Raw genomic sequence first — 13954 nt, forward strand, 5'->3', positions numbered from 1 at the left:
GAGTATATGTGGCCCAGTTTTAAGGACTGGAGAATTGAATGGAGATGATCTTGCCTCTGCCTTGAGTTCCCAGTCTAGTTTACGGGAAGAATACTGATTTTAGTTTTTCCTAACTTTTGTTCTCACGTCCCTTTCCTCAGAATTTACTTTCCCATTCAAATGAGTTTCTCTACCTTCTTATTTGCAATATGAAATTTGTTCTGGCTTCTACCTGCCTGTTTCTTACACATTAAGAAGTGTAACTAAGCGAGGGAGAGGGTCTTCCTTTAAAACGGTTAGACTGAACTAAAGCATTGTTTCGAAGCCTGTTCACAAACAAGGCAACATTGGTTATCCTGACACTACCTCAAGCGCCAAAAAAATTGCTTTCTTCCTCTGCACCCCTCCTCTCACACTTAATGTGTGGCTATTTTTGATGCCTCGCTCCCACTTCAAAGTTCCTCTCATTCGCCACAGGATAATTTCTCAACAGCTGTTGCTAATTTCTCGGCCCTGGTAGTATGGGTACAGCACTCTAAAGTTTACAAAGCGCTCTGCAGCACGTTATTGACTGTAATCCTCACAATCCTGTCCGGCAGCGGCGTCAGGTGCTCAGAGGTCACGGGCTGGTGGGACTACGTAGGTGTCCGAGCAGCCTTTCAGGACCGCAGCGTCCAGGAGCAAAGCGGACAGCACGGTCTGGGTGCACAGCGCGCGGTCGGTGCTGCGCTAACTCGGGATAGAACCTTCGGCTCCGCCCAGGAGCGCCCGAGCACGACCCAGCTGAGCTTCCCACACCGGATATCATTTCCCATTTGGGCCCAGATGTCAATTCGAGCCTATGCGGTCGACAATTCTTAAATCTCTTCACCCGGGTGTCCCCTGGACTGCAAACGAACCCTGAGCGAGAGCAGCAACCTCTCGACGATGGTGTTCTGGAGCCGCCAATCTTTACTGCTGCAGGACCCGGGGACGCGCGCGGTCCTGCTTTACGGCAAGGGCGCGCGCGTTTGCGACAGCGTGACGCCAGGAGGTTTTGGCGGGAAAAGCGCTGCATTTGGATTCCTGTGGTGGCGGGCAAAGGACAGCCCGGTGAGGAAGGGCGGCTTGTAGGGTGGGAAAGGATTCTGGAGAAGGAGTTCGGGGTCTGGATTAGTGAGGAAGGGCACGGTGAGAGGAAGTTAGCAGTGACGAGCGAAGGAGGGCGAAGAGACTCCAGCGGAGGGGCGGTTTTCGGAGGGTGGAGGTATGTGGTACCAGGAGGTCCTTGTTGTAAAGCAGGACCGGCTACACTACTCCTCTGCTGTCTGGGAACCCGAAAAGTTTGGGCGCCGTCCTATGTCCCCAGCCCTTCCTTCCGCCGTGGGGGCAGTTTGGCCCCGCCCCGGGCTCCTCCCGGCCTTTGGGACCGATGAGGGTGGGGTGGAATCGGAACGGAGCAAGTGGGGAGGAGGCGCTGCAGCGGGCGCGTTCTTCCGTGCCCCACCAGCCTGTACTCCCTGACCCTCCCTCCCAGCCCCGCACTCTCCCACCCCTCCCCCAGTCGTTCCCGAGAAACCATTTGTCCCCCAACTGCACCACACTATTAATTTCCTCTGAGGCTTGAGGAAGGCAGAGTTTCAGCCTTTGGTGTGCGTGGGAATGGGGATTGTGATTTACACAAGAAAATGCCTAAGTTTTGAATGCTTGCTTGTGCTTTAAAGACCTCCATAAATATGGATGAGATGTAAGGGGAAACCAGGAGCTGTTATGTATAGTGGGAGTCATGGCAAGTGGCAGGGTTCACTGGCTTTACAGGTGATCTTGCACTCATCCTCCATCTTTTCTGGATTCCTGCCATTCATAGCCGCGGAGCTCAGTGGAGTCATGGCAGTGCCTTTTGTGGAAGACTGGGACTTGGTGCAAACCCTGGGAGAAGGTGCCTACGGAGAGTGAGTTTGAGTCTCTTCACGCTTGCTTTAGTTTTCTGTTTCTGAGTACATATTCCTGGTTCTGGAGTTGTTAATTGTAGTAGAGTGATGCCTTAGAGGATAGATTTCTGGGTTTGAAATCCAAGACTCTTGGCAACTGAAGTTATGCGATTTTTTTTCTTCTTTTTTTTTTTTTTTAACATTTTCTTTGTAAAGAGCTGGAAGAGATAGTGAAGTCATTGTTTCCTTTCCCACACATTTCTTTTCAGGTGGTTTAAGCATAGTGGTAATAGACTCTGGACACTGCCTACCTGACCTGGTTTCAAATCCTCACTGTATCTCCCACTGGCCATTATTTTGTGATCTTAGGCAAGCTTCCTAATGTCATTGTGTACCTCTGTTTCCTCATCTGTAAGATGGCAACATTAGTATCGATAGGTGTTAGACAGTTAGTTACCACAGGCATATATAGAATGGGATGAATGTTAGGTAATACTGTTAAAATGACATGAGTAGAACATGTATATTTGTGATGTGGCCTAGAATTGCTATTACCCCAATTTAGTTTATCAAGCCTTTACTAAATGACTTTTGTGTGTACAGCATAATGACTTTGGAGTGTTAGCTATTGTACTTCACCTTTTAGAAAGGAGTAGTATCTGTTGAGAACATGGCAGAAACCATTTCCTTGGTTTCTCCTTGGTGCAGAAAGTAATAAAGGTAAAATAGTTTTGGATGAGTCATATTTACTCTTTTGAAATTTTAAAAGAAATGGAATTCAAATGTCTGTAATGTCACAATGCTTTTCCTTTTCCTTTGTAGAGTTCAACTTGCTGTGAATAGAATAACTGAAGAAGCAGTTGCGGTGAAGATTGTAGATATGAAGCGTGCCATAGACTGTCCAGAAAATATTAAAAAAGAGATCTGTATCAATAAAATGCTAAATCATGAGAATGTAGTGAAATTCTATGGTCATAGGAGAGAAGGCACTATCCAGTATCTATTTCTGGAGTACTGTAGTGGGGGAGAACTTTTTGACAGAATAGGTATGGAAAAGATTCAAGATAATTATTCTTTCAAACAAGTTTTTAAACTTTTGTTTTTAATCTTTGATATGCTGTTTGGTCATTGTCTTTTCAGAATTGCTTGTGCGATAGTGAAATTATAGTAAATTGTCTTTTTTCTTTTTGCAATTTGTATTAACACATGAAAGCATATATAGAGTTACTGAAAAAAAACTTTTTTCCCAAGTTATATATGTGATTTTGATTGGAATTGCTGTTTTATAGAGTTTAAGAATGATAAACTGTAGTTTCATATAATAGGAACCTATACAATTTTTTTCTCTATAGACATTCTATTGATGTGAAATCATTGTATACGTTTATAGATCCAAAATAGTAGCATGTTTTATTTCCTTATTTGTTTAAATGAAATGATTGAGAATTTTCTCAGATTGCTTTATATGTATTAAGTAAATTCTGTGTTTGCTACTTAAATGTTCTATATAGATTCAAAGGATTGGTATTACAGAACACTGAGAAGTACATAAAAATATTCTGTGGATCTAAATTTATATTTATTATATTTAACCACTAGACCCCAGGGACTAAATTTATTAAAGTTATTGTATTAACAGTTAAAAACTGATTACAGGTGCTATAATTTCTGATATGAATATCAGGAGAGAATTAGGGGTAAAAGAAATCAGGAGTTAATGAGAGAGATCAAAATATACAAAGATAAAAGAACATTTCTTAATAAGACCGTGTTTCCTGAAGGAATTTCACAGGCATTCATGGCTTTGTATTGTGTAACTATATGAAGTTTTATCAATTTTTTTTTTCACTGTCTCTTTCAGTGGAGTGTGTGAAGTTTAAATCTGTTAAATACTTAGTGAAATTGGCTTAGATTTGTCCAGAATTCTTCTTTGGCAATTATAGTTCAGGAATAGGAAAAATATTGGCAAAATGTTTAGAAGAAAAAGGGGAGAATTTGAAGGATAGCAAATAAATCAGAGTTAGCTGAAGAGTAAACAGGGGCTTTCAAGGCATGAATTACATTCTTAATTTGGGTGATAGTTTGTTATTTCTCTATAATTTTCCTGTGATGTTCATTTTTGCCATTTAACAGATGTGAATATGTGAGTTAAGTCTTGTATGTGTCAGTGGACTACTGACTCTTGTTGGCATTTGATTCTGTTTACTAAAGTACAGTCATAAATGTTTAAATGAAGCAGCTATGTGGTTGATGCCTGATTATCCAATATACTTTTATGATTAATTTTATAGAGCCAGACATAGGCATGCCTGAACAAGATGCCCAGAGGTTCTTCCATCAACTCATGGCAGGGGTGGTAGGTAGAATTGTCTCTTTTCTTATTACTTAAAATTAGTACAAATGAAATAAATTGCCAAATTCTGGTGTGTTTCCTTTGCCTCTCCCTTAGGTTTATCTGCATGGTATTGGAATAACTCACAGGGATATTAAACCAGAAAATCTCCTGTTGGACGAAAGGGGTAAGTTTAGCATTTTGTCACTGCTACCTAAATTATTTTAACATAGCTATATAAGACAGGATCAAGTATTGTATTACTGAAATTTTAAGACAAATGTGAAAAGTTAAGGAAATTTGGGAGACTTAGTATATTTGAACTTCACAAGTGTTTTATGATACAGTTGTGGATAAGTTAGAGAAGTCTGAGTTAGATGCAAGGCTAGCTCACTAGATGAGTAATTTTAAGAATAAATGTAAACAATTCTTTTATGGATCATAAAGAGAAGTTTCTATTGGAATTCCCCAGACTTCAGTCTTGTCCTGTTCACCCTTTTTTATTTATGACTTAGATAAAGATGTAAGAAGTTTAGCTATATGTTATGAATTTCATAAAACTGAGAGGATGGATAGTGAAAGCTTTAGCTTATAGAGTCTCTATCAGAAAAGATGAAAAATGTCAGCTGTATGAGGCAGTGGTTTTTATCTGTTTTGTTTAATGCTCTATTCTTAGTGTTAGAATAGTGCCTGACAAATAGTAGGCTTCAAAAATATTTGTTGAATAAATGAATTTTGCAGACCAAAGAGATGAGTCAAATCTAACAGTTGTTTCTAATAGGGAAAAATCAAAACTCCAGTATTTGGATTGAAAAAACTAACTAAGCGAAGTTGAATGGCATGTTCTTGGCAGCAAAATGGTTTAAAAGAGACATTTAGTAGGCAGCAAACTTAATGTTAGTCACTTGCGTCATGTGGTTGTAGAAAACTAAGTTGCTACTATCCAGAATGAGGAAGGTAGCAGTCCAGCACTACTCTCAGGAGGCTACACCAGAAATACTGGGTTTCCTGGATCCACACTGTAAAAGGCATGTAGCCCACTGAAGTCCTTTTATAGAATGACCAGAATGATGAAAAGGCTATAAACTATGCAAAATAAGGACTAATTGAAGGAACTCAGGGGAAACTTGCTAATTGTTAAATATGGTTCTTCATAACGTGTGGGTGAAAACTATATCAAATCAATTTGTATTCGTTCAAGGATAACCCTCAGTAATGTATCTGTCCAAAAATGGAATTAGAGTGCTTTGGAATTTAGCATGGTTATAACCTTAGTGTCAAACATTGGATTATATAATGATATTAGGGATATTGTAAAGGATATTTAAACAGTGGTTGGCTAGTTGGACCAAAGTGCTTTCAAGATTTTGTCCAACCCTGAAGTTCAGTTATTTAGCCTTCTGCAAGTTTTTCATAAGGCACATAGCAAAATTTTAGATATTCATAAAATTTGAGATATGAGGAAAAAAGGAGCCATAAGATGCTTTGTTGATGAATCCTGAGAAATGAGAGTGCAGCGCAAACTGTGAGGATTCCTTTTGCTTCTCCTTTTCATGCTGTTTCCATTACTTTGTGAATGCTAATAGCTTTGGTGTTACACCCAATTCCTCCTCTTCCTCATCTATGAAGCAAGTCCTTTTTTTGATTAAATGCACATTTCAAGCTACACAAACCCTCTGGAGAAGGAACATGTCTCTAAATATGAGGGGCATTATAGCCTAGTGTTGGCTTTGGAGTCATTTGACCTTAGGTTTGGTCTAGGCCACCACATACAAGGTGTGTGGCCTTGGGTAAGTTGCTTTCTCTCTGCTTCATTTTCTTTGTCTGTAAAATGGGGATAATAAGAGAATCTGCTTGGGTTGTGAGGATAAAGGATACACACATATGCATATATATTTGAAAGCAGCGGTCCCCAACATTTTTGGTATCAGGGACCAGTTTCATGGAAGACAATTTTTTCCAGGTAGAGGGGTTCAGGATGATTCAAGAAAATTAAATTTATTGTGCACTTTATTTCTGTCATTATTACATTGTAATATACAATGAAATAATTGTACAACTCACCATAATGCAGAATCAGTGGGAGCTCTGAGCTTGTTTTCTTGCAACTATCTGGGGGTAATGGGAGACAGTGATACCTGAAGTGTGTTGCTTATGTCCAGTCCTCTCCATAATCTCTTTTTGGTTGTTGTCACTGCAGAAAGCCCTGCTTCACAAAGACAGGATGTTGGAAATGGAAGCAGGCTTTTCAGTGCTTTTGTGGCAATCTCAGGATATTCTGTCTTGACTTTAATCCAGAATGTATAGAGATTTGAAGTTGTTAACATAGTTTTAAGGCCACCATCGTTTGTGATCTTAAGCAGTTGATTTTCTTCTAGCATGGACAAAGTCGATTCACCTAGCTTATTCAAAAATGGGTCTTGGTTCTGTTCCTTTCCAGTTTGGGGATCTTTTGTGGTTAGGATGTGATGTTCAAACTTTTTTGAAAGCTGAGATAGGTGATCATGGTACCAGCTGGGAGAAAAAAGGCCCTGGCTTAGTCTCTTTCAAAATCTCTGCTAATGTTTGAAACATGTCAAAAATCCCAGTGTTCATTCGTCACCCCCATAATTCCAGTTTGCTTTTGAATATAGCCACTTTATCTGCCAACTTGAACACAGTTGTCATTCTCCCCTGAAGTGACAGATTGAGCTCATTGAGGAGGTTCAGTATGTCACACAAATAAGCAAGTTTTGCGACCCATTCTGTGTCACTGAAATGTGCTGCCAGTAGTGACTGTTTTTCTAAAAGACATCTCTGGAACAGCTCTCATAACCCAAAAACTCTGGCCAGTGATCTACCTTTAGAAAGCCATCTCACTTCTGTGTATAAGAGAAGATATGTGCTCTGCATCTATCTCCTCGCAGAGCTACATGAACAGACGTGAGTTTAGGACATGTACTTTATTTATTTATCTGTTTTTTAAATACATATAGAGATGGGGGTCTCGCTCTTGCTCAGGCTGGTCTTGAACTCCTGACCTCAAGCAATCCTCTCGCCTCAGCCTCCCAGAGGGCTAGGATTACAGGTGTGAGCCACCGTGCCCAGCCAAAGGCATGTACTTTAATGTGGTTGATAATTTTAATCACATCCTGCAAAACGTTTAGTTTAGGTGACATTTTTCGGCTAGCCAGCATTTCTCTATGGATGACAGTGTGTAGACTCTCACTCAGAAGCAACCTTCTTGACCTGAGTAGTGAAACCAGAAAGCTGTCCAGTCATGGCGGCTGCTCTGTCCGTACATATACTGACACAAAATGACCAATTCAGTTTTCCTGATATGTAATCATTCAAAGACTTGAATAGTTCTATAGCTGTGGTGGTATTGGTTGCCAACAAAAGTGCACACAACATATCCACATGCACATCCTCCTGAAAAATACATCGCACAAACACAAGCATTGTTGCCTTGTCGTCAACATTGGTAGACTCGTCAGCCTGGATTGCGTACCAATATGTCTCACTAATTTTCTCCAACAATTGTGTCTCAGTATCCTCTGTTATTTCATCAGTTCGTCTAGTTATGGTGCTAGTTATGGTGTAAATTAGATCATAGGATATATGCACTTAATGTGTATGTGGATTTTATTTTTTATCCTTTTAAATATATTTACGTAGCATAAAAATCTTTATTTTATTTAAAACTTAAAAATTCAGGTATACAAACTTTTTATAAAATATCTATTATGGATTATGATAAACGTCTATCTACTCATCTGGCTTAAAATATAAAACATTATTCATTTACAAGAATGCTGTCAGTGGTGGTGTTTATAATATAGCAGAAAACTGGAAACAGTTTGGGAAACAGCCCAAATGTCTACCAACAATAAAACAGATAAGTTACGGAATGGATGATTTATATCTACAAGTAATAACATGACTGAATTTCAGGAATATAATGATGTAGAGCCAAAAAGGACAGTTGCAAAAGAATTCATATGGTCTGATTCTGTATGAAGTTCAAAAATATGTAAAACCAAATATATTGTTCAGGGGTACAAATGTGGGGAAAAATATCACACAGAAAAGCAAGGGTGCCGGGCATGCAGTGGTATGCACCTATAATCCCAGCCACTTGGGAGGCTGAGGTAGGAGGATGACTTGAGTCCAGGAGTTTTAGACTAGCCCGGGCAACCTAGTGAGACCCCCATCTCGATTTTAACACATTGACTGCCATACTAGAAAAAAAATTTTTTTCCTTGGGGCCATGGTGTTTTATTACAAAAATAGGATCAAAAACAAAATGATCCTTTCTACTTTAATGAAAAATTTATGATTTTTTATCATTTTCTGTGCATGGGTTATATGCAACTTGAAAAATAGTTCTTGTGGCTTCCACAGTGAAGAGATATGAGTTACATATGCTTCACGAGGCCCTGGGCTGAAAACTAGCTTGAGTTAAACAACTCACAAGGCAGTTAATATGTTAAAAAATAAATAAATAGGTTGGTCTGAGTGCAGTGGTGTTTACAACTAATTAATTGATCACAGCCCGTTACAGATTCCTTTGTTCCTTCTCCACTCCCACTGCTTTACTTGACCAGCCTAAATAAATAAATAAATAATAAGGGCATAATAAAACAATTCAGAACGGTGGTTACCTCTGAGAAGGTGGGGGAGGGAATGTATTCAAGGAAGTATTTACAGGGGATTTCAAAGGAAATAGAAAATTCTTAAAGTGAGTGGATGTTTATTGTTATTTATATCATGTATATTAAATATTCTTTTGTTTCTATTCAATATTTAGTAATAGTCTTTTTAAAAAAGTTGTAAAACATTACCAGTATTTGAACTCTTCCCATGTATTCCTCCACCAATGTACTCCCCCTTTTTCTCAGAGGTAACAATATTCCTAAATTTTGAGTTTATTATGTGCAGTTCTCTAACCTGAGTATTATGCTGTAGATATAATGAAACAACAAAATCGAAGGAGTGTTTTAATAATGGCTTAGTATTTTAAGTGATTATTATTTGTAAGTAACTTGGAACTCTTAATCTCAGTGATTTGTCCAAATTGTATCATATTTAGCTACTAAAAGGATAATCACAGTAGCTGCCTCCAAAGTTTCATGCTGCTAAACATCATCAGTGGTTTACATATCATATTGTGTGAATGTATTTGATTTTTTAAAGAATCAGTTTCCTACTTTGGGACATTTGTTTCTAACTTAAAAAAAAATAGAACAATGATGACTGTTCTATAAATTTGTGTACAGGCCAAATATAAGAACTGGGTCATGTTATAATATTTGTTATGCCACGAGGATTTTTTTCCCCCACTTATACTCTATTCGATGTTTGTGCATACAGATAAACCTTTTTTTTTTTTACAACTACCTCCATAGTCTTCATTGTATGCATGTAAGATTTAATCATTTCTTTATTGGTGGACATTTAAGTTATTTTCAAATAATATCGCCATGAATATCTTTATGTTTGTGAATTTGTGGGATTATTCTGTGGATGTGGTCCTAGGAGTGAGAATTGTTAGTTCAAAAAGTGAATATTTCAAAATTTAGCATCTTTTGCCAGATTGCCTTCTGGAAAGATTTTTACCAGTTGACATCTCTGATAGTAGATGGCCTTCCCTAACTCCTAAGACCAGATTAGATCTCATTGCTCTAAAATCCTTTAATGTTCTATATTTTCATAACCTTCACAACAGTTTTCTATTGTCCATCTTCTTTACTGATTTATCTGCTGCCAGCATTGGGTAGCCCAGTACCGGTCACTCAGATACTCACAAAGTGCAGGGGAAGTTGAAAGTCCTGCCTGCAGTTTGTGTGTGTTGAAGCTGGTACGTTAGGGTGAAAGTTCATTCTTCAGGTTTTTTTGTACAGTTCCTCCTTGTTTTCTCAGCTTAGCCACATTGACAAGAAGTTCTTGCAATTTGTGGATCTTTAGTTTGGTGCGTCTTCATATATTTTCTTCTTGCCAACTGAGTTTGTTTGCTGCTGAGAAAGTTGTGCCCAGTATATTACTGATGTCTCCTTCCTGCACTCCACACTATCTTATGAAGGGCTTTGCTCTGCTTTCAGCCAAAGTTTGGAGTGCTCTTTTCCAGAAGAGTGGCCCCTTTTTGACTCCAGCATCTTTCTTTAATCTGGTCTAAACTATTTTGTGTGTTGAAGATATTTTTCTTAAGTTAATAGACAAGATGAGGCTTTCTTCTAGTTTTAGCATAGATGATGATGATGACGTCTTTTTTTTTTTTTTTTTTTGAGACAGAGTCTCACTCCGTTGCCCGGACTAGAGTGCTGTGGTGTCAGCCTAGCTTATGGCAACCTCAAACTCCTGGGTTCAAGTAATCCGTCTGCCTTAGCCTCCTGAGTAGCTGGGACTACAGGCACACACCATGATGGCTGGCTAATTTTTATATTTTTAGTAAAGACAGGATCTCACTTTTGCTCAGACTGGTCTCAAACTCTATTTTTTTTTTTTTTTTTTTTTTGAGACAGAGTCTCACTCTGTTGCCCGGGCTAGAGTGCCGTGGCATCAGCCTAGCTCACAGCAACCTCAAACTTTTGGGCTCAAGCAATCCTCCTGCCTCAGCCTCCTGAGTAGCTGGGACTACCGGCATGCACCACCATGCCTGGCTAATTTTTTCTGTATATATTTTTAGTTGTCTATATAATTTCTTTCTATTTTTAGTAGAGACGGGGTCTTGCTCTTGCTCAGGCTGTTTTCGAACTCCTGAGCTCAAACGATTGAAACTCTTGAGCTCAAGCAATCCTCCCTGAGTGCTAGGATTACAGGCGTGATTACACTGTACCCGGCCTATTCTTTCTTTTTTCAAATTTCTCTTTTATTTTGGTCATTTTAAGGTAGAGAGTTTTTATAAACCTTAAGTAACACCAGTGATTTTTTTCCAATAAAACTTAATTCCTTTAATTATATCTACTTGTAAAACATTTTTATTCAGTGCCATCCTTTTTTCTTTTGGTTTAGATAATCTCAAAATCTCAGACTTTGGCTTGGCGACAGTGTTTCGACATAATAATCGAGAGCGTTTGTTGAACAAGATGTGTGGTACTTTACCTTATGTTGCTCCAGAACTTCTGAAGAGAAAAGAATTTCATGCAGAACCAGTTGATGTTTGGTCCTGTGGAATAGTACTTACTGCAATGTTGGCTGGAGGTAAGAGCTATTTAATCATGATAAAACACCTGTCCTATGAAAAGACTGATTTGTTATACCAAAATAAATGAAATAAATCAAGAGAATCCATATTTATATAATAGTATTTTAATAGCATCTTAATCAGTTTGGGCTGCTATAACAAAGTGTCATAGACTGGGCGGCTTATGAGTAATAGAAATTTACTTTGAGTGGAGGCTGTAAGTCTGAGATTACGGTGACAGCGTGGTTGGTAAGGGCCCTCTTCCTGATTCACAAGTGGCCATCTTCCTATGTCTTCTCATGGTGGAGAGCAGAGAGAGCAGAAGCGAGCTCTGCTGTGTCTTTTTATTATTATTTTAAAATCTTTATTATTTATTTTGTTAGAGACAGGGTCTCACTTTTTCACCCAGGCTGGAGTGCAGTGGTGTTATCGTAGTTCACTGTAACCTCAATGTCCTGGGTTCAAGCAATCCTCCTGCCTTGGACTCCTGAGTAGCTAGGACTATAAGTGCATGCCACCACACCTGGCTATTTTTTTTTTTTTTTAGAGAGATGAAGTCTTGCTATTAATATGTTGCCCAGGCTTATCTTGAACTCTTGGCCTCACGTGATCTTTCTACCTTGGCCTCCTAAAGTGCTGAGATTATAGGCATTGGTCACTGCAGTCTGGCCTATAGTATCTTTTTATAAGAGCACTAATCCTGTTTATGAAGGCTCCCACTCTCGTGGCCTTATCACCTCTCAAAAGCCCCACCTCCAAATACCATTACGTTATAGGTTAGAATTTCAACTATGACTTTTGGGGGAACACATACATTTAGTCCATTGCAAAGAGTAATTTATTTATAAATAGCTTGGAACTTTTAACCCCAATGGTTTTTTAAAATGAGGTATGTATGATTATTAAATGAAAAATCACAACAGCTATCTCCTTTAAGATTCATGTAAACACTTTTAAAAAGAATAGGGCAAGAAGAGGTTTATTGACCACTTGCAGTGGCTCACGCCTGTAATCCTTAGCACTCTGGAAGGCCCAGGTGGGAGGATTGAGGTGAGGAGTTCAAGTCCAGCCTGAGCAAGAGCCAGATGCCGCCTCTACTAAAAATAGATAAATTATCCAGACGTCTGTAGCGTGCACCTGTAGTCCCAGCTATTCAGGAGGCTGAGGTAGGAGGATCTCTTGAGCCCAGGAGTTTGAGGTTGCAGTGAGCTGTGATGATGCCACTGTACTCCAGCAATGGAGTGAGAGACTATTTTTTTTAAAAAAAAAAAGTAGGTTCATCTGTCTTTCAAGTGACTCTGAAGTTTCTGAGTTGGTATTACTAGATTGAAAACCATACTGAATTAATTTGTAGGCAACTTTTCATGGATTTGTATTAATTTTTTTAAATTCTTATAATGATATAAACACTTAGAAAACTGGGACTTTTTTTACTTTTAGAATTGCCGTGGGACCAGCCCAGTGACAGTTGTCAGGAATATTCTGATTGGAAAGAAAAAAAAACATACCTCAACCCTTGGAAAAAAATCGATTCTGCTCCTCTAGGTAACTGTGCTATCTTGATTGAAAATACTGATTTCTTGAATAATGAAATCTTGTGCTCTTTGAATTTTTTCATTCTTTTTTTTCCTTTTAACTTATAAATGATCACAAAAAATCCATGATCCTTGTACATAGATTAGAAAATGTAAATAAAAATGGAGGAAAAAATAACCCTGTAATCCCAGAATTCAGAAATAGCTTTTTAAAAATATTTTGGGGAATGTATATTTAGGACAACTTGAATCTATGCACCTGGATGGCCTTTTATTTAAAAAAGAAAAAATAAAAATTTGAAAAATTTTATACTTTATTGTAAGTACAGTCATGTGTCACTTAGTGACAGGGATACATCCTAAGAAATGCATTGTTAGGCGATTTCATCATTGTATGAACATCGTAGAGTGCACTAACACAAACCTAGGTGATATAGCCTACTACATACCTAGGCTATATGGTATAGCCTATTGCTCCTAAGCTACAAACCTGTACAGGATGTTACTGCACTGAATACTGTAAGCAATACTGTAACACAGTGGTAAGTATTTGTGTATCAAAACATATCTGAACATAGAAGCAGTAAAAATACAGTATTGTAATCTTATGGGATCATTGTACTATATGTGGTCTGTTGTTGACTGAAACATTGTTATGCAGTACATGACTATATATATAATAAATATATGTTAAAGTATATATATTTTTACACAAATGGGATCATACTACATAAGCTATTTCATAACCAGTTTTTTTGGTTTTAATGCTCTGTGAACATTGTTCCATAACTATAATTGTAGGTCTACATCATTGTTTTTAAAGGCTGGGATGGTATTCTCCTATGTGGATATGCCTTACTATACTCATCCAATTCACTTTGTTGGAGATTTAGATTTTTTCCTAAATTTTCACTGTTATAAAAGAGAGATGATCAGCATCCATGTAACTTAATCTTTGCATATATCCTTAAATTATCTATTTAAAGCCTCAGAAACAAAATTACAGGTTTGAGGATATATGTAGTTTTTAATGGTT

The 13954-nt window shown here is 38.2% G+C and overlaps 1 protein-coding gene across 4 annotated transcripts in view; it reads left to right on the plus strand.

The window, feature by feature from the left end:
* The first annotated feature begins 615 nt into the window (after positions 1-615).
* The window catches only part of CHEK1 (checkpoint kinase 1), a 30453-nt gene continuing 17114 nt past the window's right edge, over positions 616-13954 (plus strand). The window contains exons 1-7 of one of the 4 annotated variants that reach the window (XM_045555748.1): positions 616-1071; positions 1826-1910; positions 2712-2935; positions 4181-4245; positions 4339-4408; positions 11212-11400; positions 12824-12928. In XM_045555748.1, coding sequence (XP_045411704.1) covers positions 1846-1910; positions 2712-2935; positions 4181-4245; positions 4339-4408; positions 11212-11400; positions 12824-12928 — 718 coding nt within the window. In that variant the 5' untranslated portion in view covers positions 616-1071; positions 1826-1845. Of the gene's footprint in view, positions 1072-1138; positions 1226-1506; positions 1706-1825; positions 1911-2711; positions 2936-4180; positions 4246-4338; positions 4409-11211; positions 11401-12823; positions 12929-13954 lie in introns of those variants that run through there. The other 3 variants (XM_045555749.1, XM_045555747.1, XM_045555750.1) reach the window with 3 other exon arrangements.

The sequence above is a fragment of the Lemur catta genome, chromosome 7 (genome assembly GCF_020740605.2).
Source record: "Lemur catta isolate mLemCat1 chromosome 7, mLemCat1.pri, whole genome shotgun sequence".
Classification (NCBI taxonomy): domain Eukaryota; kingdom Metazoa; phylum Chordata; class Mammalia; order Primates; family Lemuridae; genus Lemur; species Lemur catta.